Source organism: Bombina bombina, chromosome 4 (genome assembly GCF_027579735.1).
Source record: "Bombina bombina isolate aBomBom1 chromosome 4, aBomBom1.pri, whole genome shotgun sequence".
In the NCBI taxonomy this organism is placed as follows: domain Eukaryota; kingdom Metazoa; phylum Chordata; class Amphibia; order Anura; family Bombinatoridae; genus Bombina; species Bombina bombina.
Genome location: NC_069502.1, coordinates 769,423,976 through 769,451,208, shown reverse-complemented (window position 1 = coordinate 769,451,208; position 27,233 = coordinate 769,423,976). Strand labels below are relative to the sequence as shown.

Sequence of the window (27,233 nt, the reverse complement as noted above, 5' to 3'; positions counted from 1 at the left end):
AACCCCTGAGTTGTTAATTGGGGCCAAGCTAGAAGGGCATTGAGAACTGCCCTCAATTCCAGAATGTTTATTGGAAGGAGACTCTCCTCCTGATTCCATAATCCCTGAGTCTTCAGAGAATTCCAGACAGCGCCCCAACCTAGCAGGCTGGCGTCTGTTGTTACGATTGTCCAGTCTGGCCTGCTGAATGGCATCCCCCTGGACAGGTGTGGCCGATAAAGCCACCATAGAAGAGAATTTCTGGTCTCTTGATTCAGATTCAGGGTAGGGGACAAATCTGAGTAATCCCCATTCCACTGACTTAGCATGCACAATTGCAGCGGTCTGAGGTGTAGGCGTGCAAAAGGTACTATGTCCATTGCCGCTACCATTAAGCCGATCACCTCCATGCATTGAGCTACTGACGGGTGTTGAATGGAATGAAGGACACGGCATGCATCCTGAAGCCTTGTTAACCTGTCTTCTGTCAGGTAAATCTTCATTTCTACAGAATCTATAAGAGTCCCCAAGAATGGAACTCTTGTGAGAGGAAAAAGAGAACTTTTCTTTTCGTTCACTTTCCATCCATGCGACCTTAGAAATGCCAGAACTAACTCTGTATGAGACTTGGCAGTTTGAAAGCTTGAAGCTTGTATTAGAATGTCGTCTAGGTACGGAGCTACCGAAATCCCTCGCGGTCTTAGTACCGCCAGAAGGGCCCCCAGAACCTTTGTGAAGATTCTTGGGGCCGTAGCCAATCCGAATGGAAGAGCTACAAACTGGTAGTGCCTGTCTAGGAAGGCAAACCGTAGATACCGTTGATGATCTTTGTGAATCGGTATGTGAAGGTAAGCATCTTTTAAATCCACTGTGGTCATGTACTGACCCTTTTGGATCATAGGTAAGATTGTCCGAATAGTTTCCATTTTGAACGATGGAACTCTTAGGAATTTGTTTAGAATCTTTAAATCTAAGATTGGCCTGAAAGTTCCCTCTTTTTTGGGAACCACAAACAGGTTTGAGTAGAACCCTTGTCCTTGTTCCGACCGCGGAACTGGATGGATCACTCCCATTAATAACAGATCTTGTACACAGCGTAGAAACGCTTCTTTCTTTATCTGGTTTGTTGACAACCTTGACAGATGAAATCTCCCTTTTGGGGGAGATAATTTGAAGTCTAGAAGGTATCCCTGAGATATGATCTCCAGCGCCCAGGGATCCTGAACATCTCTTGCCCAGGCCTGAGCGAAGAGAGAAAGTCTGCCCCCCACTAGATCCGGTCCCGGATCGGGGGCTCTCGGTTCATGCTGTCTTTGGGGCAGCAGCAGGTTTCCTGGCCTGTTTGCCCTTATTCCAGGACTGGTTAGGTTTCCAGCCTTGCCTGTAACGAGCAACAGCTCCTTCCTGTTTTGGTGCAGTGGAGGTTGACGCTGCTCCAGGTTTGAAATTCCGAAAGGGACGAAAATTAGACTGTCTAGCCTTAGCTTTGGCTTTGTCTTGAGGTAGGGCGTGGCCCTTACCTCCTGTAATGTCAGCGATAATTTCTTTCAACCCGGGCCCAAATAAAGACTGCCCCTTGAAAGGTATATTAAGTAATTTAGACTTAGAAGTAACATCAGCTGACCAGGATTTTAGCCACAGTGCTCTACGTGCCTGTATGGCGAATCCAGAGTTCTTAGCCGTAAGTTTGGTTAAATGTACTACGGCCTCCGAAATGAATGAATTGGCTAGTTTAAGGTTCTCTTCCAGAGACTCAATCCAAAATGCTGCCGCAGCCGTAATCGGCGCGATACATGCAAGGGGTTGCAATATAAAACCTTGTTGAACAAACATTTTCTTAAGGTAACCCTCTAATTTTTTATCCATTGGATCTGAAAAAGCACAGCTATCCTCCACCGGGATAGTGGTACGCTTAGCTAAAGTAGAAACTGCTCCCTCCACCTTAGGGACCGTTTGCCATAAGTCCCGAGTAGTGGCGTCTATTGGAAACATCTTTCTAAATATTGGAGGGGGTGAGAACGGCACACCGGGTCTATCCCACTCCTTAGAAACAATTTCAGTTAATCTCTTAGGTATAGGAAAAACGTCAGTACTCGCCGGTACCGCAAAGTATTTATCCAACCTACACATTTTCTCTGGTATTGCAATGGTGTTACAATCATTGAGAGCTGCTAAGACCTCCCCTAGTAATGCACGGAGGTTCTCCAATTTAAATTTAAAATTTGAAATATCTGAATCCAATCTGTTTGGATCAGAACCGTCACCCACAGAATGAAGCTCTCCGTCCTCATGCTCTGCAAGCTGTGACGCAGTATCAGACATGGCCCTAGTATTGTCAGCGCACTCTGTTCTCACCCCAGAGTGATCACGCTTGCCTCTTAGTTCTGGTAATTTAGACAAAACTTCAGTCATAACAGTAGCCATATCATGTAATGTTATCTGTAATGGCCGCCCAGATGTATTAGGCGCCATAATATCACGCACCTCCCGGGCGGGAGATGCAGGTACTGCCGCGTGAGGCGAGTTAGTCGGCATAACTCTCCCCTCGCAGTTTGGTGAAATTTGTTCACATTGTACAGATTGACTTTTATTTAAAGTAGCATCAATACAGTTAGTACATAAATTTCTATTGGGCTCCACCTTGGCATTGGAACAAATGACACAGATATCATTCTCTGAGTCAGACATGTTTAACACACTAGCAATAACTTGCAACCTGGTTATAATCTTTTTTAACAAAAACGTACTGTGCCTCAAAGAGGTACTTAAACGATTAAATGACAGTTGAGATAATGAACTGAAACAGTTATAGCATCAAGTTTAAAATAACACAACTTTTAGCAAAGGTTTGTTCCCATTAGTAAATAACTAAATTTGACATAAAAAATTATAGAGTAACGTTTTTATTCACAGTCAATAAAAATTCTCACAGCTCTGCTGAGAGAATGTACCTCCCTTCAAAGAAGTTTGAAGACCCCTGAGATCTGTCAGTGAACCGGATCATGCAGGAAATATAATAGTAGCTGACTGGAATTTTTTGATGCGTAGCAAAAGAGCGCCAAAAACGGCCCCTCCCTCTCACACACAGCAGTGAGGAGAAACGAAACTGTCACAATTTAAAGCATACAACTGCCAAGTGGAAAATAATGCCCAAACATTTATTTACTCAGTACCTCAGCAATGTAAACGATTCTACATTCCAGCAAAAACGTTTAACATGACAATATTTATTAAAAGGATTAGTGACCTTTAACAGAGTAGTTCCGGTGAAAAACCATTCCCAGAATACTGAAGTGTATACATACATGTCATTATAACGGTATAGCAGGATTTTTTCATCAATTCCATTCAGAAAATAAAAACTGCTACATACCTCAATGCAGATTCATCTGCCCGCTGTCCCCTGATCTGAAGCCTTTACCTCCCTCAGATGGCCGAGAACAGCAATATGATCTTAACTACTCCGGTTAAAATCATAGTAAAAAACTCTGGTAGATTCTTCTTCAAACTCTGCCAGAGAAGTAATAACACGCTCCGGTGCTATTGTAAAATAACAAACTTTTGATTGAAGTCATAAAAACTAAGTATAATCACCATAGTCCTCTCACACATCCTATCTAGTCGTTGGGTGCAAGAGAATGACTGGGACTGACGTAGAGGGGAGGAGCTATATCAGCTCTGCTGGGTGAATCCTCTTGCATTTCCTGTTGGGGAGGAGTTATATCCCAGAAGTAATGATGACCCGTGGACTGATCGCACATAACAGAAGAAAGAGCTGTTTAATTTAGGGCAATGCCGTACAAAAGCCCTTTTAAGGGCTATTGGTAGTTTAGTATTAGATTCGGGGGTGTTTTTATTTTTGGGGGGATTTTTTATAGGGGTATTAGTTTAGGTTTACATTTTTTATTTTGGATACCTTTGTTTATTTTTTTCTGTAATTTTAATTATTTTATTTTGTGTAATTTTAGCTTTGGGGTTTGTAGTTTTTTTTTTTTTTTAAATATACAGCCCTCTGGGAAGGCTTATCGCCTAGTATATACATATATATATATATATATATATATATATATATATATATATATATATATATATATATATATATATATATATATATATATATGGTCTAGATTCGTTAAACCTATATTCAACACTATTGTATATGTTGTTGTAACTGGGCATGACAGTCATTTACACACACACACACACACACACATATATATATATATATATATATATATATATATATGTATTCAATATATATATATATATATATATATATATATATATATATATATATATATGTATGTATTCAATATATATATATATATATATATATATATATGTGTGATATCTTATACAGCTAATGAAATCTGCAGGAAACTCAAGAAATGCAAAATCAACTCCACACTATCTAGAAATGGCATGAAAACATATATTTTTATTTTACAATTGCATTTTCATGATTGTCAGCTACAGTAATTGTGTCTTTTTAAACAGGATTTCTATCAGCAATTGCTTATTTGTGATTGGAATTAATCAGTTTGAGGTTCTGTCTTGTTTTATGGAGACCAAGGTGTTTTGCATGTTTTTGTTTTTTTTCCCCAATAAATGATAGTCTCAAAAATCATATTTTTGGGATTTACAGTATATAGAACCTAGTATCACTATCTTCCTACATTAATAAAAAAATTGCCAAAAACAAACCTAGTTCAGTACAGTGAAGTTTTGTACTTAAGCAGATATTTGAAATCTGGTCACTTAGGGGTTTTAAGGTTTATAGTTTGAGAACTGTTTAAGTCCCACTATTGAAGATAATATAAGTTGAGGGCACTTTCTTCTTATGTAAATCATTTCCCGCTCTGCTTCTTTAATCTAAATGAAAATCTTGCCAAACGGAAAGAATGGTTTACTCAGTTAATTAAAAATAAATAAATAAAACAAATATAAAAAAGTTTTAAAACATAATTGAGTAAACATGCCCAGTATACCCATCATGCACATACGGCATTCTACATGTCATCATAAACAGCACTCTATCCAATTGCAAAACACACACAAGTTCTATTTACCCCATTAACCCATTTTGGTTTTTAGTGATCGACCGCCATTATCCGTAGTTCAGAGTGGCATTATGGGAAAATGGAGATTGATTGTAATAGCAATGTTAATAAAAAATAATAATTGTTCTGATATATAAAAAAATGTATCGTAAAATTTGAATCAAACATGAATTAATAAATTGAAATAACTACAGACCAAATTTACTGTATGTGAACCAATTAATGGATTTCATAGTATACTTAAAGTGGCATGAAAGTCAAAAAGAAACATTTATGATTCAAATACAGCATGCAATTTTAAGAGACTTCAATTAACTTCCACTGCTGGGAGCTAGCTGGTGATTGGTGGTTTCACACATTTGCCTCTTGATATTAGTTTACCAGATGTGTTCAGCTATCTCCCAGTAATGAATTGCTGACATGACATCATTATAAGTGTTATATGTAATAAGCTTATTACCTTGTGGACACTGAGAATATGCAGTTGTTATTCCATAAAGACGGGAGCGCTTGAGGGGCTGGAAGTTATCATTCTCTTTGGAAATTGTGCTATCAACTGCTACAACTGCATCTCTAAAGCAAGGAGACAAAGAAAATATTTACATAAATTGAATAAAAAATAATGTTTTATTGATCTTTTAAATGAATAAATTGTAAATATTCAATTCTATAAAACATAAGCAATTGATAGAAAGGGAAATATCTTTTACATAGAAACACAGGCTCTATCTATCTGCCCGCCAGCCACCTGTTTATTATCTTCTAGCCACCAGACATCTTCAAACTTGGCCTTCTAGAGGTTTTGGAACTACATTTCCCATGATGCTCAGCCAGCTTATCAACTGACTGAGCATCATGGGAAATATAACTATAATCACAAAAATCCCAGCCAAGGAGTCATAGAAGAATACTTTAATAAATGTATATCCTGTATGTATTACAGACAAAAGGAAAAAATAAGACAAAATAAGATGAGAGCTTACTCACATCCACACCTATCCCATCCACCAAACATATCCATACCAACCAAACAGAAGGAAAAATAAAAAATAAACACATGTAAAAAGTCAGAGTACTATAAAGCACCCCCCTGGGCTTCCCCCCACCTGTCACACAAAAATATTAATAGGAAGTATAGCTCTAAATGCTACTGCAAGAATATTAGGTATTTAACATTGTGAATATTAAAGAATATTTAACATTGTGATTTAGCACAATTTACAAGATTTTGCAAATCAAGAGTAGCTCCGAGATATTTATCATGAAAAGCCCAGTGAGCGAAATCCATGTTCTGTTTTTTTTTTTTTTTTGCTGTGGTCAGTTAGGGACAGATGTAAATTAGTTTTTACTGTGAGCTATCCAATCACTGTGGTAAATGTTAAAGGCTCAAGTAAATGTCCCCATATTTAATTATGATGGAGGTACCACAGCATCTCTGAAGGGTGTGGAACAAGCACACTTTTTTGAGAGATATATAAAAAGGACAAAAATAGAAAAAATAAATGCTGAATGTATATTGTAACATTTTCTTTTCCTTAATTAAACAAATAGTTTATATTTCACTTGCTAGTAATGATTGTGAACTGAAAGCATTTATAGTCCAAATACCCTGAGCACCATTAGAGGGCAGCATTGCTTTATATTATCAGTTATTTGTATAGATATGTTAACAGGTTAGAAGTTTTAAATTGAAAAATGTATAGAGGTACTGGTAATCTAAATATACAACAGAAATTCTTTGTCAAGATAATGTCAGCTAAGATAGAGGGTTACATGCTCAGTGTAATGGATGGAAATGGAATTAAAGGGACACTAAACTCACATTTTTTTCTTTTGTGATTCAGATAGAGCATGCAATTTTAAGCAATTTTATAAATTACTCCTACTTTAAATTCTATCGCAATTAAAGCGGTTCACTTGTAATCTAGCCCTCAATGCGGATTTGTCATGTGTGAAAGGTGCACGTTGGGACTTTAGGACAAGTAATTTATTGTTATGGTTATTTTTAATAAACAAACTGCAGCCTTTATTCCTTCTTCATTCTACTGTGTGCTGTATTTCTTTTCTGGAGCTAGAGTGACAAGTGTAGGGGTCATTTGAAAATTTGATTTGAGCTTTGATTTTTAAAACTTTTGAATGGACATTGCAGTGGAAAAAATACATGCACTAATTCCTAAGAGCAGTTATGTAGTATGGACTCAGGAGGTTGAGGGAGGTGTTGCCGTTTTGTTGGGGAGATCCTATTGGAAGGTTGCGGGGTCACAAGTGGATAGCAGGCGGGATTATGGGTGTGTCTGGGTGGTTTGTGGGTGCATATGGGTGGGTCTATGTGACATTGTGTAATTAGGGACATATATGACTGTCTGACAGCTGAGACTGTACCTCTCAAATAGTGACAGTTGGGATGTTTGGTTGAACCCCCACAAAGGTGGTTAACCCTTTAAGGACGCAGCTTTCAGTTTGCTCAATTGTTTTATGACGGAAAAAATCCGTCATATGTCCTTAAGAGGTTAAACACACAGATAAACTCCCACTCTGGAGTTGCAGACTGGTGAGCCAAACAGTTGTTACACAACCCCACCCCTCAAAGGAGTTAAATGCACTGCATTATACAGTGTGTAGAGCAAAAGTTGCAACTAAAATGTAGAGCAATTTTTTTCACTACAGTGTCTTAACATGTGAGCTGCGCATGTGCAAGAATATTTCCATAAAACGCTTTGCACATAAAATGCATTTCCAACAGCCAAACGTTTAATAAATTAGTTTTTTCCAGTACATGTTGTTGAATAGAAAGAAAAAATAAATAAACCTCAAATGACTATAAAAAAAAATACAATGGATATATATTCCTTGTAAAAATGTTTATTTAAGGAAAATAAAATAGCAATATACATTTATTATTTATTTTGTCTCCTTTAAAATTTTGATTGTCAAACTCACTCAAAATGACTAAAGTGTAATTACTTGACCCTGCAACATTCTACCAAGTAATTGATTAATTTAGGGGCACCCAAACTTTTTTTTTTGTATAGAGGGTTTGGTCATAAAAGTTGGGATTTGATGGGGGGGGGGGGGGGCGACTTTACTTTATGTTCACACTAATGCCTAAAATAATGATTTACAAATAAATTATAATCACATTTTTGTTTAAAAATACATAATAAATTACTTATTAACTAATTAATTTAATGTAACTGTGTATATTACTGACATTTACAAAATGACAAGTGCATACACTTAATTACCTAATGAGAACTAAGTATGGGACTGATTTTTCAACAACAAATAACCCTTAGAGGGCTGAATATGGCCATAATTTGGCCAGCCATGGATTAGACCAAAGCATAAAATCATTTACATCTGTCCTGTCACTAACTAACCAAAATAAAGGAGACCAAAACATTAATTGTACCAGGCTTTTCCTGAGGAGTATATCTGCTACTATTTATTTACAAAAGCTTTTAAATTGTGTTAACAAAATGGCAATGTAAAATAATTGTAAAACATATGGGCCTGTATTAAAAATGGAGCTCATTATATTTGCACCCTTCCCTTAGAATAACTAGCATTGTGGTATTACAAGTGGTTGGTAAAAAAAAGTGCAACCAGAGAATACTAATGTGGCCGATATTTTTCTTAGCCTGCCCTATACTTTTATTGCTTGATAGTTTGTATAACACATTAAAATGATAAGGACATAAAGTATTTGGAGGGAGACTAGGGTTGCCACCCGTCCCTTAAAATACGGAATCGTTCCGTATTTGAGACTAAAACAGCGTATCCCGTTTTGAATCAATACGGGACAGGGTTTGTCCCGTATTTTCTTCTATCCGGAGTTGTTCCTCACTACTTATCCAGCATCAGGTGTAACAATCTTCTCAGTTCATTCAAATATTCACAGAAGTTGCAGTTCTTACATTGACATATAGATGTCAGCAAACCTCAGATAATACTTTTTTGATTTTCTATCCGGTCTAACTCAGTCTCGTTAGTATTTGCAGTCCCAGAATGGCCGCTCCTTCTATCTTGCAGGTTGATACTCTATGGTACACCAGGTTGTACGTACCACTTTTCTGTACTATGGGGGGACTGGCTTGAGTTGCAGAATTTTGAGAACATGGCGCTAGCTCTGCCTGATGAGGAGTTCCAGCATATGCAGGTGAGAGTAATGATGTAATGCGAATGTTTGCATGACTTCATCTATCAACAGTGCAGTCTTTATGTGCAAATAGGAAAGAGGCAGCATGATCAGGTTAAAATGTGTATTAATTACATAAAGAGACAGCCACAGCATGCTAAGAGGAACAATCTGGATATGCTAGGAGGAGAGACACACTCTGAATTATATGTTTATCGACAGTCAGGACGTTTGATAGTGGGAGAGACAGTCTTAGTGTGTTGACAGTCTGGGTGTGTTGACAGCTAGGAGAAGAGACAGTTTGGATTTGCTGATTGACAGGAGGAGAGAGTCTTGATGTACTGATTGACAGGAGGAGAGACAGACAGGTTTGACGTACTGATTGTCAGCAGGAGAGAGACTCTGGATGTGCTGATAGCCAAGAGAAGAGACAGTTTGTATGTGTTGATAATAAGAGAGACTGGATGTGCTTATAACCAGAAGGAGAGGAGAGACAGTTTCTGTTTCTTGATAGTAAGAGAGACTGGATCACTGGATGTGCTGATTGACAGGAGTAGAGACAGTTTGTATGTGTTGATAGTAAGAGAGACTGAATGTGCTGATTGACAGGAAGAGAGACTGTTTGTGTGTGTTGAGAGTAAGAGAGACTGAATGTGCTTATTGACAGGAAGAGAGACTGTTTGTGTGTGTTGAGAGTAAGAGAGACTGAATGTGCTGATTGACAGGAAGAGAGACTGTTTGTGTGTGTTGAGAGTAAGAGAGACTGAATGTGCTGATTGACAGGAAGAGAGACTGTTTGTGTGTGTTGAGAGTAAGAGAGACTGAATGTGCTGATTGACAGGAAGAGAGACTGTTTGTGTGTGTTGAGAGTAAGAGAGACTGAATGTGCTGATTGACAGGAAGAGAGACAGTTTGTGTTTGTTGGGAGTAAGAGAGACTGAATGTGCTTATTGACAGGAGAAGAGACAATGCCTTGGATAAGCATAAAGCTATCATACTAACTACAAAGTTTATACTTTTAGGAAATATTGGGCAGACTTTTGGGCTTATGGTTCTTATCTGCCGTCAAATGCTATGTTTCTATCTGGATTTTCTGATAGCCAGGAGGAGAGACAGTCTGGATGTGCTGATAGTAAGAGAGACTGAATGTGCTGATTGACAGGAGGAGACACAGTCTGGATGTGCTGATAGTAAGAGAGACTGGATGTGCTGATTGACAGGAGGAGAGACAGTCTGGATGTGCTGATAGTAAGAGAGACTGAATGTGCTGATTGACAGGAGGAGAGACAGTCTGGATGTGCTGATAGTAAGAGAGACTGAATGTGCTGATTGACAGGAGGAGAAACAGTCTGGGTGTGTGGATAGTAAGAGAGACTGGATGTGCTGATTGACAGGAGGAGAGACAGTCTGGATGTGCTGATAGTAAGAGAGACTGAATGTGCTGATTAACAGGAGGAGAGACAGTCTGGATGTGCTGATAGTAAGAGAGACTGAATGTGCTGATTGACAGGAGGAGAGACAGTCTGGATGTGCTGATAGTAAGAGAGACTGGATGTGCTGATTGACAGGAGGAGAGACAGTCTGGGTGTGTTGATAACGAGAACGAGAGAGTCTGTATGTGCTGACAAATAGAAGGAGAGACAGTCTGGGTGTGTTGATAGTAAGAAAGACTGAATGTGCTTATTGACAGGATGAGAGGACAGTCTGAATGTGCTTATTGACAGGATGAGAGGACAGTCGGAATGTGCTTATTGACAGGATGAGAGGACAGTCTGAATGTGCTTATTGACAGGATGAGAGGACAGTCTGAATGTGCTTATTGACAGGATGAGAGGACAGTCGGAATGTGCTTATTGACAGGATGAGAGGACAGTCTGAATGTGCTTATTGACAGGATGAGAGGACAGTCGGAATGTGCTTATTGACAGGATGAGAGGACAGTCTGAATGTGCTTATTGACAGGATGAGAGGACAGTCTGAATGTGCTTATTGACAGGATGAGAGGACAGTCTGAATGTGCTTATTGACAGGATAAGAGGACAGTCTGAATGTGCTTATTGACAGGATGAGAGGACAGTCTGAATGTGCTTATTGACAGGATGAGAGGACAGTCTGAATGTGCTTATTGACAGGATGAGAGGACAGTCTGAATGTGCTTATTGACAGGATGAGAGGACAGTCTGAATGTGCTTATTGACAGGATGAGAGGACAGTCTGAATGTGCTTATTGACAGGATAAGAGGACAGTCTGAATGTGCTTATTGACAGGATGAGAGGACAGTCTGAATGTGCTTATTGACAGGATGAGAGGACAGTCTGAATGTGCTTATTGACAGGATGAGAGGACAGTCTGAATGTGCTTATTGACAGGATGAGAGGACAGTCTGAATGTGCTTATTGACAGGATGAGAGGACAGACTGAACGTGCTTATTGACAGGATGAGAGGACAGTCTGAATGTGCTTATTGACAGGATGAGAGGACAGACTGAACGTGCTTATTGACAGGATGAGAGGACAGACTGAACGTGCTTATTGACAGGATGAGAGGACAGTCTGAACGTGCTTATTGACATGAGGAGGGGTGTGGCCCCCGCTGTGGCAGGCGTCCCTTATTTTTCAGTATTGAAGGTGGCAACCCTAAGGGAGACTGTAATCAGAAAACAAAGTACAATATTTGAAAAAAATGTATTACTTAAACGCTTAATCCCTTAACAGGGTTTAAAGAGTTAAAAAGTATTTAGCAATATATATGTATTCAATTTTTTTGCAGCTAATTTTGTTAAAATTGAGAGTGAAGATGCCTGTGTTGTCATTTTTTTGCTATAAACTCTATGATATTATTGTTTCTTATTCAAACAGATCACTACACTCCCTAACCAGCTATATATTGCATGCTTAGAGCCAACTACTCAGCAGCTACTAGGCACCACTAGCTGTGACAGTACTAGCTATGCACAGTATATTGTGTGCACCATAACAGACAGTAGTTTTCTGTCTAACTTTAGCATACATAAGGCAACTTGTGAGGTAAAGTTAGTTTAGGCAGCTAAGATAACTTGTAATGGAGCAGTGAAATAATAATGTAAGTTTCACTGCCCTCACTGCAGAGATTGAAATGTTGCCAAGGTAACCCAGGCTGTGCAGGAATTGTAATCAACTACAGAGCACATCTATCAGCTTCTGCTATATTTGTGTCCCTACATTTTATTTCTGCTAATATAACAGGAAAGCTTCCTTCTGTGCTGTGCACAGCTTGTACTATTACAGTCAGTGGTGCCTGGTAGCTGATTAGGTGGAATGTAGGAAAATAGTGAGCTGTATGGAGAAGAAACAATACTATAGTATCATACAGCTCATAACAGGAATTGGCAACAAAGCAACTTCATGCTCAGTTTGAACAACTTTAGCTGCAAAATATTTAAAACATATAAATTGTAAAAATACTAATTAAGTCATTTTTCAAATATTACTTTGTTTTCTGATTTTAAGTGTCCCTTTAAAGTTATAATTATACTTATTATATCTATAAAAAAGGATTATTATTGACAAAGGTTTTACAGCTGAATTAAATGGATATGATTTATGACAAGTTTCAGGACTGTGAAGGGAATTATGGCGTATACATGTGTGTGTGCATGAATATATATACAATCGTATGCAAAAGTTTAGGCACCCCTGACAATTTCCATGATTTTCATTTATAAATAATTGGGTGTTTGGATCAGCAATTTCGTTTTGATCTATCAAATAACTGAAGGACACAGTAATATTTCAGTAGTGAAATGAGGTTCATTGGATTAACATAAAATCTGCAATATGCATCAAAATAAAATTAGACAGGTGCATAAATTTGGGCACCCCAACAGAAATATTGCATCAATATTTAGTAGAGCCTCCTTTAGCAGAAATAACAGCCTCTAGATGCCTCCTATAGCCTGTAATGAGTTTCTGGATTCTGGATGAAGGTATTTTGGACCATTCCTCCTTGCAAAACATCTCCAGTTTAGTTAGGTTTGATGGTTGCTGAGCATGGACAGCCAGCTTCAAATCACCCAAAAGATTTTCAATGACATTCAGGTCTGGGGACTGGGGTGGCCATTCCAGAACATTGTACTTGTTCCTCTGCATAAATGCCAGAGTAGATTTTGAGCAGTGTTTTGGGTTGTTGTCTTCTTGAAATATCCAGCCCTGGCGTAACTTCAACATTGTGACTAATTCCTCAACATTATTCTCAATTATCTGCTGATATTGAGTGGAATTCATGGGACCCTCAACTTTAACAAGATTCCCAGTACCGGCACTGGCCCCACAGCCCCACAGCATGATGGAACATCCACCAAATTTTACTGTGGGTAGAAAGTGTTTGTCTTGGAACGCTGTGTTCTTTTGCCGCCATGCATAACGCCCCTTGTTATGACCAAATAACTCAATCTTTGTTTCATCAGTCCACACCTCCTTCTTCCAAAATGAAGCTGGCTTATCCAAATGTGCGTTTGCATACTTCAAACGACTCTGTTTGTGGCATGTGTGCAGAAAAGGCTTCTTTCGCATCACTCTCCCATACAGCTTCTCCTTGTGCAAAGTGCGCTGAATTGTTGAACAATGCACAGTGACACCATCTGCAGCAAGATGATGTTGTAGGTCTTTGGAGGTGGTCTGTGGACTGTTTTTGACCGTTCTCACAATCCTTTGCCTCTCCGATATTTTACTTGGCCTTCCACTTCTGGCCTTAACAAGAACTGTGCCTGTGGTCTTCCATTTCCTCACTTTGTTCCTCACAGTGGTCACTGACAGCTTAAATCTCTGCCATAGATTTTTGTAGCCTTCCCCTAAACCATGCTGTTGAACAATCTTTGTTTTCAGGTCATTTGAGAGTTGTTTTGAGGCCCCCATGTTGCCACTCTTCAGAGGAGAGTCAAAGAGAACAACAACTTGTAATTGGCCACCTTAAATACCTTTTCTCATGATTGGATGCACCTGTCTATGAAGTCCAAGGCTTAATGGGCTCACCAAACCAATTGTGTGTTCCAATTAATCAGTGCTAGGTAGTTACAGGTATTCAAATCAACAAAATGACAAGGGTGCCCAAATTTATGCACCTGGCTAATTTCGTTTTAATGCATATTGCACATTTTCTGTTAATCCAATAAACCTCATTTCACTACTGAAATATTACTGTGTCCTTCAGTTATTTCATAGATCAAAATGAAATTGCTGATCCAAACACCCAATTATTTATAAATGAAAATCATGGACATTGTCAGGGGTGCCTACACTTTTGCATACAACTGTATATATATATATATATATATATATATATATATATATATATATATATATATATTTATATATATATTTATATATGCAGTATATATATATATATATATATATATATGTAGGTTGTGTGCGTGTTCATGTATGTATGTAGTGTTATACTTACATTTTAATGATATACTATAGTTTAAAACTAAGTAAGGAACTCCACTACTTGAGCAAAGGTTTAGTTTTTCAACACCCCTCCTCCATATAAATCTTTCATGTGAGGGATTTAGCGCACCACACTATCCAACATCCAGATGTTAGTGCGCCATTGACAGTTTAGTGATAAAATGTTACTTTTAACTTGAAATATGAGCGCAAATATAGAGGTGATATTGATTTAATTCAAGCAATTTTAACACACAATAGCACCAATATTTTTGCCATGGTGAATTATGATGCATATATGAATATAAAATATATATATGTTTGTCTATCCATCCATCTATCTATCTATCTATCTATCTATCTATCTATCTATCTATCTATCTATCTATATATATATATATATATATACACACACACACACACGTCACATGTCCTTTTAATTTAACATTTTATTGGCAGCCGGAATTCCAGCTGACATCTGTGGGAATGTTGGTATATATATATATATATTATCTAAATGTTTAGAATTCCCAGAACCAAATTAAGTGGGACTTTGAAATCTGGTAAACTTTAAATTAAACAAGTTTAAGCTGTTACAAAGGGAGATAACCCTTCAAAAAAAAAAAAAAAAAAGACAGGAACAGGCACAGAAACACTTTAAAAGATAACTTACCTCTTCCAATCTGTGTAATATAAATTTTTCCCATAACTTGTGATACCAAAGGGGTACTGGATGCCTTCAACAATCTTTCGTCGGCTGGGCTGACTGGGATTCATACATTCCATTCTTTTGGTTCCTATTACCAACAGTTTAATTATTCCCTTTGCTTTATAAATGGCTATTTTTGTGTTAAAAAAAACATTTCCAGCATAGAAAATATAAAACAATGGCTATGTGTCTCAAAAATAAATGATTGACTTAACATATGTTTTCCTGTGGTCATAAATGACTAATGAATTAGTTTAAATATTATACATTATAAACATATCAAGTACTAGAAATTAAAAGTGTATAAAGTAAACGCTCCTACGCATTCTAAATTCTTAAAGGGATATGAAACCCACATTTTTCCTTTTATGATTCAGATAAAGCATGTGATTTTAAACAACTTTTCGATTAAATTATATTATCTAATTTGTTTTGTTCTCTTGGAATCCTTAGTTGATTTAGGTATGCTCAGGAGCGGATTGGTGGCTGCACATACTGTATATGCCTCATGTCATTGGTTCTCCCAATGTGTTCAGCTAGCTAGATACCAAGAGAACAAAGCAAATTAGATAATATAAGTAATTGGAAACATTGTTTAAAATGGTATGCTCTATCTGAATTATGAAAGAAATTTTTTTGGGTTGCATGTCCCTTTAAGAAAATAAACAATAATAATCATTGAAATATGATGGTATACTTCACACAAGGATTCAAGAATGTAAAATCTATAATCCTCTCCAGCATACTGAACTAAAAAAAAAAAAAAAGTGTCTCATCAATTTGCTCAACATAGACTTCTACATAGGATTGATCCACCCCTGTTCATCTTAATGCTTCTTAAAAATATTATGTAGCCTTGTTATTTTTCATAAATAACTATCCAGTAGGTTCTATTACAGTTGAAACATTTTTTTAAATGATTTGTCAACTACAATCCCCAAAGACCAATAAACAAATAGATTAGTGACTCCTCTCTGTAGGATTCACTAAACAATAAAGTTAAAGGGACACTGAACCCAAATTTTTTCTTTCGTGATTCAAATAAAGCATGCAATTTTAAGCAACTTTCTAATTTACTCCTATTATCAATGTTTCTTAGTTCTCTTGCTATCTTTATTTGAAAAAGGCATCTAAGCTTTTTTCTTTGTTCAGAACTCTGGACAGCAGTTTTTGATTGGTGGATGAATTTATCCACCAATCAGCAAGGACAACCTAGGTTGTTCACCAAAAATGGTCCGGCATCTAAACTTACATTATTGCATTTCAAATAAAGACACCAAGAGAATAAAGAAAATTTGATAATAGGAGTAAATTAGAATGTTGCTTAAAATTGCCATCTCTGTCTGAATCACGAAAGAAAAAATTTGGGTTCAGTGTCCCTTTAAGGCTCACTTTAAATAAAGTACTACAGCTCACAGATCACATTTAAGCACATTTGCTGAAAACTGACTGCTGTGAGTCGAAGTGAGTTAGCTGGGCTACTCAGAGGATCCAGCATATGTATAGACACCATTTGTTTGGTGGTCTTCTAAATGTGAGTAACCCATTTGGTATTTGGGTTTCACTGGTCGGCAGGATATGCTATGTGGCGCCCCCATTTGTGTTTCTTCTAAATCTCCAAAGACATTAATAGAAAATGTGTTGAAAAAAAAAAAAAAAATTGATATTCTTTTCAACTGGAATATACTCTACTTTGTAGATTTGTTAGAAGAAAGAAATATAATTAATAATAGATATCTGCTAATTGGTATTAGCATTGCTACATATTTTATTATATGATTTTACCAAAAGAATATGAACAAATCACGTGCAGTCTTAAAAGTTAGATTAAAAAACACTTTTTAGAAACGTAACTTTTAAAAGATCAATTTTACACTCTTTTTAAATACCACATAGTCTAATAATCTTTATATGTCTGAGTTTTTGTGTTATGAAAGTGAGATACCTGCATCAACCCAGCAAAGCATAGATGAATATGGATCAACTGTTAGTCCATTAGGTAGGCCAAGGTCATCTTTTACAAGGATTCGTCTGTTGGTTCCGTCCAAATACGATGTTTCGATTTTTGGAGCAGCTCTGTTCCAATCAGTCCAATATAGATTTCTAAGAAAATTTAAAAATGTAAATTAATTTAAAAGGATTATATTTTTCATTCCTATTAAAGGGCCATAATACCCAAATGTTTAAACACTTGAAAGTGATGCAGCATAGCTGTAAAAAGCTGATTAGAAAATATCACCTGAACATCTCTATGTAAAAAAGAAAGATATTTTACCTCAAAAGTTCCTCAGTAGCCACCTCCCATTGTAAAGGATTTCTAAGCAGCATTTCAGTGTGTCTGTCCCGGGACATCTGAAGGGATGAGCATCGTGCACTCTCATATTATTTCACCAATCAGGTAAAGGAAGCTTACTATGAAATCTCATGAGAGTTAAGTCAAATCTCATGAGATCACAGTAAGAGTTCATGACCTCAGCACTGCTGATGCTGATTGGCTGCTGTTCATTTCTTCATTTTTTTTTAAAAATTTTTACCTGCAGCTGGGAGCAGCTGAGTATAACTTTTTACACAGAACTTACTCTGCTGAGCTGAGGAAATTGTGAGGTAAAACATCTTCCCTTTTTTACATAGAGATGCTCAAGTGATATTTTCCTGTCTGCTTTTTACAGTTATACTGCATCAGTTTCAAGTGATTTAGCATATGAGTATTATGTCCCTTTAATTGTCAATAAAAAAAACTCCTGTGCCTCTTTGTTTAATAAATATCCTACTTTGTAAAGGTCTTGGTCTATCTAGATTGTAAGTTCCAACGGGAATAGGGCCCTCAATTCCTCCTGTATTTGTTTGATAAATTTTGTCCTGTCTCTAAAAAATATTGTATCATCATAGTACTTTTTCTTTTGTACTCATGGACAGTGCTGCGGAATTTGTTGGCGCTTTATAAATAAAGAATAACAATAATAATAATTAGTGTCTCCCCATGGACACTAGAAATTTGTAGAGATATTTTCCTTCCAATGTTGTGCCTTTGCATACCAGTAGCATAAATCTACCAGATGTATAACTCTCCTGTGTCAGATTTTTAACCTTGTTTGAATAAACTTTGTGATTTTAAAGGGGACATGAAGCCCAAAAAAATTATTTAATGATTCAGATAGAACATACAATTTTAAACAACTTTCTAATTTATTTCTATTATCAATTTTCCTTCATTTTCTTGGTATCCTTTACTGAAGGAGCAGCAATGCACTACTGGGAACTAGCTGAACACATTGATAAGCCAATGGTAAGAGGTATATATGGGAAGCCACCAATGAATAGCTAGCTCCCAGCTCCTGAGCCTACCTAAGTATGCTTTCCAACAAAGGTTACCAAGAGAGATATGCAAATTAGATAATAGAAGTAAATTGGAAATTAGTTTAAAAAATGTATGCTCTGTCTGAATCGTGAATTATTTTTTTTTGTCTTTCATGTCCCTTTAAAGGGATATGAAACCCAATATTTTTCTTTCATGATTCAGATAGGGCATGCAATTTTATGCAACTTTCTTATTTGCTCCTATTATCCATTTGTCTTCGTTCTCTTGGCTTTCATGTCCCTTTAAAGATATATGAAACCCAATATTTTTCTTTTGTGATTCAGCGCATGCAATTTTACGCAACTTTCTCGTTTACTCCTATTATCCATTTTTCTTCGTTCTCTTGGTATCTTTATCTGAAAAAGCAGGAATGTAGAGCCGGCCCATTTTTGGTTCAGCACCTGGGTAGCGATTGCTGATTGGTGGCTAAATGGAAACAGTGTTTGCAACAATATAAAACATTGTTGCAAACTCTGCTGTCATTTAGTGATCCAAAGTACATAACATTGTTCTATTGATGCAATATTGCTGTAAGTTTCATAATAGAATCACAATCACACTGGATCACATCAGAAAGCTCTTTCTTCAAATTACATGCTGTATCTTAATAATTTTTGTTCAATTTTGAGTTTCATATTACTTTAACCCTATCATTTCGGTGGTCAGTGGCGTCACTAGGGGGGTGCGGGCCGCACCTGGGTGACACCCTCCAGGGGGTGACACCAAAAAAAAAAAAAATGTTTTACATTTTTTATTGAAATTCAAAGAAATACAAAGTTGAGATGCATAGATTTTTTTTTATTAGAGGGGCTGGCATTTGTGAACATTAGTGGGAGTGGGGAAGTTGTAGACACACAATTTTTTTGCCCCTTGAGCCAGTGCTGCAATTTCAACAAATAGTTTTCCCAGCTGCTTTTGCTTGTTTGTACTTTGCTTCTCCCCTGCCCAATTTCTCTATGAATGTTGTGGGCGTGCCGTGGGGCTTGCAAAGTTGCGCTGCTAGCCTAAACCTGCCTGCCTATCTGTGCTCACTTCTCAGTGACATGTGGAGCAGTGGAGTCACTCACTGCTGTGCTGTCTCTCTAAACGGGAACTGGGAAATCGTGAGGGGATGCCTGGCACCTGACCGCATGACTGTTTGACACTGTCTCTAAAGTGAAGGAGCCACGTATGATGCCCACCAGACCTTTACGGTTACGGTACACTAAGTGCACACTGAACAGGTAGGAGGGTGGGTGGGGGTCTGGGGGTGAGCAGAGTGCAGAGGTGATTGGCCATAAGAAGCGGTAGGCACGCGGCCCGGGGCTGTGCACTGACAGACTTGGAACAGAGTCAGAGAGAAGAATTTTCATAGTTTGCGCGCCTAAACCTTTTCTTCAGTGATTTATTTTAGAGTGCTCTGTTTTTCTTTCATTTGATGCTCTGCTGAGCCAGGGAGCAGCTCTAAAGCATGAGCTTTATAATTAATGCAGTGCAGTTTACATATTTTGTATGTGTGTGTCTGAGTTTTTGTGTGTGTGTGTGTCAGTGTTTTTGTGTGTTTCCGAGTGTTTGTGTGTGTGTGTGCCTGTGTTTTTGTGTGTTTCTGCTTTCTGGGGGGGTGACACCATAACTTACCGCACCGGGTGACACCAACCCTAGTGACGCCACTGGGGGTGGTATACCTTTTTTGGTGTCAGTGCCTATTTTTGCAGTCTTTAATGTTTTCTTTATAACTAAAATATCTAACAACCCACTGTGTTATAGAAATAGAAGAGTAGGTATATTTATTGAACATTAATTAAAGAGACAATCCAGACAAAATTGGAATCCACATGGATGCATTTCAGTTTTGAATAGAAGCATTTTTGTAATACACATGTACTAGCACAAAAATGTTTCTTAAAAAAGCTATAGCTGTTTTAAATCTACATTCAAAGGGACATTGTTGCGGACATTATACAATCTCCACTGGTGCTTTGAGCAGCTGCAGTATTTAGAATGCTGGTGCACTGGGAATTTCTACCTATGCTTCACATGCATGGTGATAACTTTTACTAGATGCATTTTTGCCAATACATTTATATTAAAAATATGTTTCTATTCAAAGATGTAATTCATCTATGGGCATTTACATTTTGACCGGAATGTCCCTTTAAGTGTAAATATTAATACCATTGTCCTTCGACAGTTTTGTTAGTAACTGAGGTAAGAATACTGTACATTTTGTCACTGAAAGCATGTAACCGACAGCTGTGATCTTAACTAAACTACGTGACCATCTGGATTATCTGACAGCATTTAAACACAGCTTTCCCACAGTCTGATGTTTTATGAATGCCTGAGACTTATCACGGATTCCGTTGTTATCTAATGTATCTGTTGCTGCTCATAAACTCTAACCAGTATCATCAACCACTTTTATTCAAGTTCAACGAGGCATTCTGCACCCTTGATATGGATGCACAATATGATTATTCAAAAAAATGTTTTCATATAATACAGGGATAGATCTGACAATCAAAAATGTTATATGTATGATTAACAATTAAACCATCCATAACAGTCATACGATTTAGCATGCACACCAAGTATGAAAGAATATACCCTTTAGCAGCATCTGTAACTATTCCTCTAGGATTTTCCAGTTCTGTATCTATTAATACACGACGATGCCTCCCATCCAGTTTGGCCACTTCAATGGTATCCTTTATAGAGTCAGTCCAGAAAACGTTACGTCCGAGATGATCAACTGCAATTCCTTCAGGGCTGCCTAAATCTGTAAAACAAGAAAATAGAAAAAAAAATTTATACACACAAACACACACACACATATATATATTGTATTTGTTTTTTGTTTTTTGCATTGCTGTTCAAAACCATTTTGTTTTAATGCATATCATGGATTATAATTGAATGTGTTTAAGTGTATAGTATAATTATACTATGTTAACCCTTTAGTGACAGGGTGAAAGTGCCTACATCGGAACACCTGTTCCGATGTAGACAAATTGAAACTACGCGATCGTGCATACGATCGCGAGATTTCAATTATTGGATCGCATCTGGGGGGCGTCCCTACAACCCTAGGAACGCCCTCCAGACCGCGATCAAGTCCTAGAAGCACAGAAGGCTTCAGGACAGCCGTTTGTTATGACGTTCTATTCCGTCATAACGGCTTTAAAGCCCAGTGTAATTATGACGGAATAGAACGGCATAACGGCGTTAAAAGGTTAAATAGAGTTTATTATTTTGTATGGCTCATTATGTTATTGTTTACAAAAAAGTGTAAAGACAATATACTAGTGCTTTTATACTTTTAATCTTATTGACTAAATATTTAGCAAAAACAGTATATACTATTAAAGAGCATGCATGCTATATTACATAAAACAATATAAAACTCCCAAAAAAAAATTCAGGATACAGAGGCAGTATACAATTTTAAAGGAGAAAAAAAAAATCAAATGTATTTATAGTATCAAATGTACTGCTTTCTAGTAGTATCCTTTGTTGATAGGTAGGCTCAGGGGCGTGCACATTCCATATGGCAGCAGTTTTGCAAAAACACTTTTAACAAATCTTATATATTTTCAAGAACACTAGATGGCAGGATTGTTTACTCACATAAAGGTAAAGGAGGGTTAATTGTTTGTATTCAGTTGTTTAATTAAAAGGTGTGAGAAGTAACATGTGGTCTCAGATTTATGATTACTGTGGTACAAATGCTTTTTAGCCATTGATTACAGTTTTTTTTATTATTATTTTTCAGCAACTGTTTGCAAAACATGTAGAGCAAAATTACAGAAGTGTACTCAGGGCCGCACTGGGGGAAAAAACATAATTTATGCTTACCTGATAAATTCCTTTCTTCTGTTGTGTGATCAGTCCACGGGTCATCATTACTTCTGGGATATTATCTGCTCCCCTACAGGAAGTGCAAGAGGATTCACCCAGCAGAGTTGCTATATAGCTCCTCCCCTCTACGTCACCTCCAGTCATTCGACCAAAGACCAACGAGAAAGGAGAAGCCAAGGGTGTAGTGGTGACTGAATTATAATTTAAAAAATATTTACCTGCCTTAAAAAACAGGGCGGGCCGTGGACTGATCACACAACAGAAGAAAGGAATTTATCAGGTAAGCATAAATTATGTTTTCTTCTGTTATGTGTGATCAGTCCACGGGTCATCATTACTTCTGGGATACCAATACCAAAGCAAAAGTACACGGATGACGGGAGGGATAGGCAGGCTCATTATACAGAAGGAACCACTGCCTGAAGAACCTTTCTCCCAAAAATAGCCTCCGAAGAAGCAAAAGTGTCAAATTTGTAAAATTTGGAAAAAGTATGAAGCGAAGACCAAGTTGCAGCCTTGCAAATCTGTTCAACAGAGGCCTCATTCTTAAAGGCCCAAGTGGAAGCCACAGCTCTAGTGGAATGAGCTGTAATTCTTTCAGGAGGCTGCTGTCCAGCAGTCTCATAGGCTAAACGTATTATGCTACGAAGCCAAAAAGAGAGAGAGGTAGCAGAAGCTTTTTGACCTCTCCTCTGTCCAGAATAAACGACAAACAGGGAAGAAGTTTGGCGAAAATCTTTAGTTGCCTGCAAGTAGAACTTGAGGGCACGAACTACATCCAGATTGTGTAGAAGACGTTCCTTCTTTGAAGAAGGATTTGGACACAAGGATGGAACAACAATCTCTTGATTGATATTCCTGTTAGAGACAACCTTAGGTAAGAAACCAGGTTTAGTACGCAGAACTACCTTGTCTGAGTGAAAGATCAGATAAGGAGAATCACAATGTAGGGCTGATAACTCAGAGACTCTTCGAGCCGAGGAAATAGCCATTAAAAATAGAACTTTCCAAGATAACAATTTTATATCAATGGAATGAAGGGGTTCAAACGGAACACCCTGTAAAACGTTAAGAACTAAGTTTAAACTCCATGGCGGAGCAACAGTTTTAAACACAGGCTTGATCCTAGCTAAAGCCTGACAAAAAGCCTGGATGTCTGAATTTTCTGACAGACGCCTGTGTAACAAGATGGACAGAGCTGAGATCTGTCCCTTTAATGAGCTAGCCGATAAACCCTTTTCTAAACCTTCTTGTAGAAAAGACAATATCCTAGGAATCCTAACCTTACTCCAGGAGTAATCTTTGGATTCACACCAGTATAGGTATTTACGCCATATTTTATGGTAAATCTTTCTGGTAACAGGCTTCCTAGCCTGTATCAGGGTATCATTAACCGACTCAGAAAAACCACGTTTTGATAAAATCAAGCGTTCAATTTCCAAGCAGTCAGCTTCAGAGAAGTTAGACTTTGATGTTTGAATGGACCCTGAATCAGAAGGTCCTGTCTTAGAGGTAGAGACCAAGGCGGACAGGATGACATGTCCACTAGATCTGCATACCAAGTCCTGCGCGGCCATGCAGGCGCTATTAGAATCACTGATGCTCTCTCCTGTTTGATCTTGGCAATCAATCGAGGAAGCAGCGGGAAGGGTGGAAACACATAAGCCATCCTGAAGTTCCAAGGTGCTGTCAAAGCATCTATCAGAACCGCTCCCGGATCCCTGGATCTGGATCCGTAGCGAGGAAGTTTGGCGTTCTGGCGAGACGCCATGAGATCTATCTCTGGTTTGCCCCAACGTCGAAGTATTTGGGCAAAGACCTCCGGATGAAGTTCCCACTCCCCCGGATGAAGAGTCTGGCGACTCAAGAAATCCGCCTCCCAGTTCTCCACTCCCGGGATGTGGATTGCTGACAGGTGGCAAGAGTGAGACTCTGCCCAGCGAATTATCTTTGATACTTCTATCATTGCTAGGGAGCTTCTTGTCCCTCCCTGATGGTTGATGTAAGCTACAGTCGTGATGTTGTCCGACTGAAACCTGATGAAGCCCCGAGTCTTTAACTGGGGCCAAGCTAGAAGGGCATTGAGAACTGCTCTCAATTCCAGAATGTTTATTGGCAGGAGACTTTCCTCCTGACTCCATTGTCCCTGAGCCTTCAGAGAATTCCAGACAGCGCCCCAACCTAGAAGGCTGGCGTCTGTTGTTACAATTGTCCAGTCTGGCCTGCTGAACGGCATCCCCTTGGACAGATGTGGCCGAGAAAGCCACCATAGAAGAGAGTTTCTGGTCTCTTGATCCAGATTCAGAGTGGGGGACAAATCTGAGTAATCCCCATTCCACTGACTCAGCATGCACAATTGCAGCGGTCTGAGATGTAGGCGTGCAAAGGGTACTATGTCCATTGCTGCTACCATTAAGCCGATCACCTCCATGCATTGAGCTACTGACGGGAGTTGAATGGAATGAAGGACACGGCATGCATTTAGAAGCTTTGTTAATCTGTCTTCTGTCAGATAAATCTTCATTTCTACCGAATCTATAAGAGTCCCCAAGAATGGAACTCTTGTGAGAGGCAAGAGAGAACTCTTCTTTTCGTTCACTTTCCATCCATGCGACCTTAGAAATGCCAGAACTAACTCTGTATGAGACTTGGCAGTTTGAAAGCTTGAAGCTTGTATCAGAATGTCGTCTAGGTACGGAGCTACCGAAATTCCTCGCGGTCTCAGAACCGCTAGAAGGGCACCCAGAACCTTTGTGAAGATTCTTGGAGCCGTAGCCAATCCGAATGGAAGGGCTACAAACTGGTAATGCCTGTCTAAGAAGGCAAACCTTAGATACCTGTAATGATCTTTGTGAATCGGTATGTGAAGGTAAGCATCCTTTAAATCCACTGTGGTCATGTACTGACCCTTTTGGATCATGGGTAAAATTGTCCGAATAGTTTCCATTTTGAACGATGGAACTCTTAGGAATTTGTTTAGGATCTTTAAATCCAAGATTGGCCTGAAAGTTCCCTCTTTTTTGGGAACCACAAACAGGTTTGAGTAAAACCCTTGTCCTTGTTCCGACCGCGGAACCGGATGGATCACTCCCATTAATAATAGATCTTGTACACAGCGTAGAAACGCGTCTTTCTTTATTTGGTTTGTTGACAACCTTGACAGATGAAATCTCCCTCTTGGGGGAGATAATTTGAAGTCTAGAAGGTATCCCTGAGATATGATCTCTAGCGCCCAGGGATCCTGGACATCTCTTGCCCAAGCCTGGGCGAAGAGAGAGAGTCTGCCCCCCACTAGATCCGGTCCCGGATCGGGGGCCCTCGGTTCATGCTGTCTTAGGGGCAGCAGCAGGTTTTCTGGCCTGCTTGCCCTTATTCCAGGACTGGTTAGGTTTCCAGCCTTGTCTGTAACGAGCAACAGCTCCTTCCTGTTTTGGTGCAGTGGAAGTTGATGCTGCACCTGCTTTGAAATTCCGAAAGGGACGAAAATTAGACTGTCTAGCCTTAGCTTTGGCTTTGTCTTGAGGTAGAGCGTGGCCCTTACCTCCTGTAATGTCAGCGATAATTTCTTTCAAACCGGGCCCAAATAAAGTTTGCCCCTTGAAAGGTATATTAAGTAATTTGGACTTAGAAGTTACATCAGCCGACCAGGATTTTAGCCACAGCGCCCTACGTGCCTGAATGGCGAATCCTGAATTCTTGGCCGTAAGTTTGGTTAAATGTACTACGGCCTCCGAAATGAATGAATTAGCTAGTTTAAGGACTCTAAGCCTGTCCGTAATGTCGTCCAGCGTAGCGGAACTAAGGTTCTCTTCCAGAGACTCAATCCAAAATGCTGCCGCAGCCGTAATCGGCGCGATGCATGCAAGGGGTTGCAATATAAAACCTTGTTGAACAAACATTTTCTTAAGGTAACCCTCTAATTTTTTATCCATAGGATCTGAAAAAGCACAGCTATCCTCCACCGGGATAGTGGTGCGCTTAGCTAAAGTAGAAACTGCTCCCTCCACCTTAGGGACCGTTTGCCATAAGTCCCGTGTGGTGGCGTCTATTGGAAACATCTTTCTAAATATAGGAGGGGGTGAGAACGGCACACCGGGTCTATCCCACTCCTTAGTAACAATTTCAGTTAATCTCTGAGGTATAGGAAAAACGTCAGTACTCGCCGGTACCGCAAAGTATTTATCCAACCTACACATTTTCTCTGGTATTGCAACAGTGTTACAATCGTTAAGAGCCGCTAAGACCTCCCCTAGTAATACACGGAGGTTTTCCAATTTAAATTTAAAATTTGAAATATCTGAATCCAATCTGCTTGGATCAGAACCGTCACCTACAGAATGAAGCTCTCCGTCCTCATGCTCTGCAAGCTGTGACGCAGTATCAGACATGGCCCTAGGATTATCAGCGCACTCTGTTCTCACCCCAGAGTGATCACGCTTGCCTCTTAGTTCTGGTAACTTAGCCAAAACTTCAGTCATAACAGTAGCCATATCTTGTAATGTTATCTGTAATGGCTGCCCAGATGTACTAGGCGCCATAATATCACGCACCTCCCGGGCGGGAGACGCAGGTACTGACACGTGAGGCGAGTTAGACGGCATAACTCTCCCCTCGCTGTTTGGTGAAATTTGTTCAATTTGTACAGATTGTACAGATTGGCTTTTATTTAAAGTAGCATCAATACAGTTAGTACATAAATTTCTATTGGGCTCCACCTTGGCATT

The 27,233-nt window shown here is 38.6% G+C and overlaps 1 protein-coding gene across 1 annotated transcript in view; it reads right to left on the bottom strand.

Moving 5' to 3' along the window:
- NID1 (nidogen 1) overlaps nucleotides 1–27,233 on the bottom strand; it is a 274,670-nt gene that overhangs the window by 11,989 nt on the left and 235,448 nt on the right. The window contains exons 16-19 of the mRNA XM_053711101.1: nucleotides 21,259–21,430; nucleotides 17,260–17,417; nucleotides 15,279–15,402; nucleotides 5,500–5,612 (exon numbers count right to left, since the gene is read on the bottom strand). Of these exons, the coding sequence (XP_053567076.1) occupies nucleotides 5,500–5,612; nucleotides 15,279–15,402; nucleotides 17,260–17,417; nucleotides 21,259–21,430 (567 nt within the window). The remainder of the gene's footprint in view (nucleotides 1–5,499; nucleotides 5,613–15,278; nucleotides 15,403–17,259; nucleotides 17,418–21,258; nucleotides 21,431–27,233) is intronic.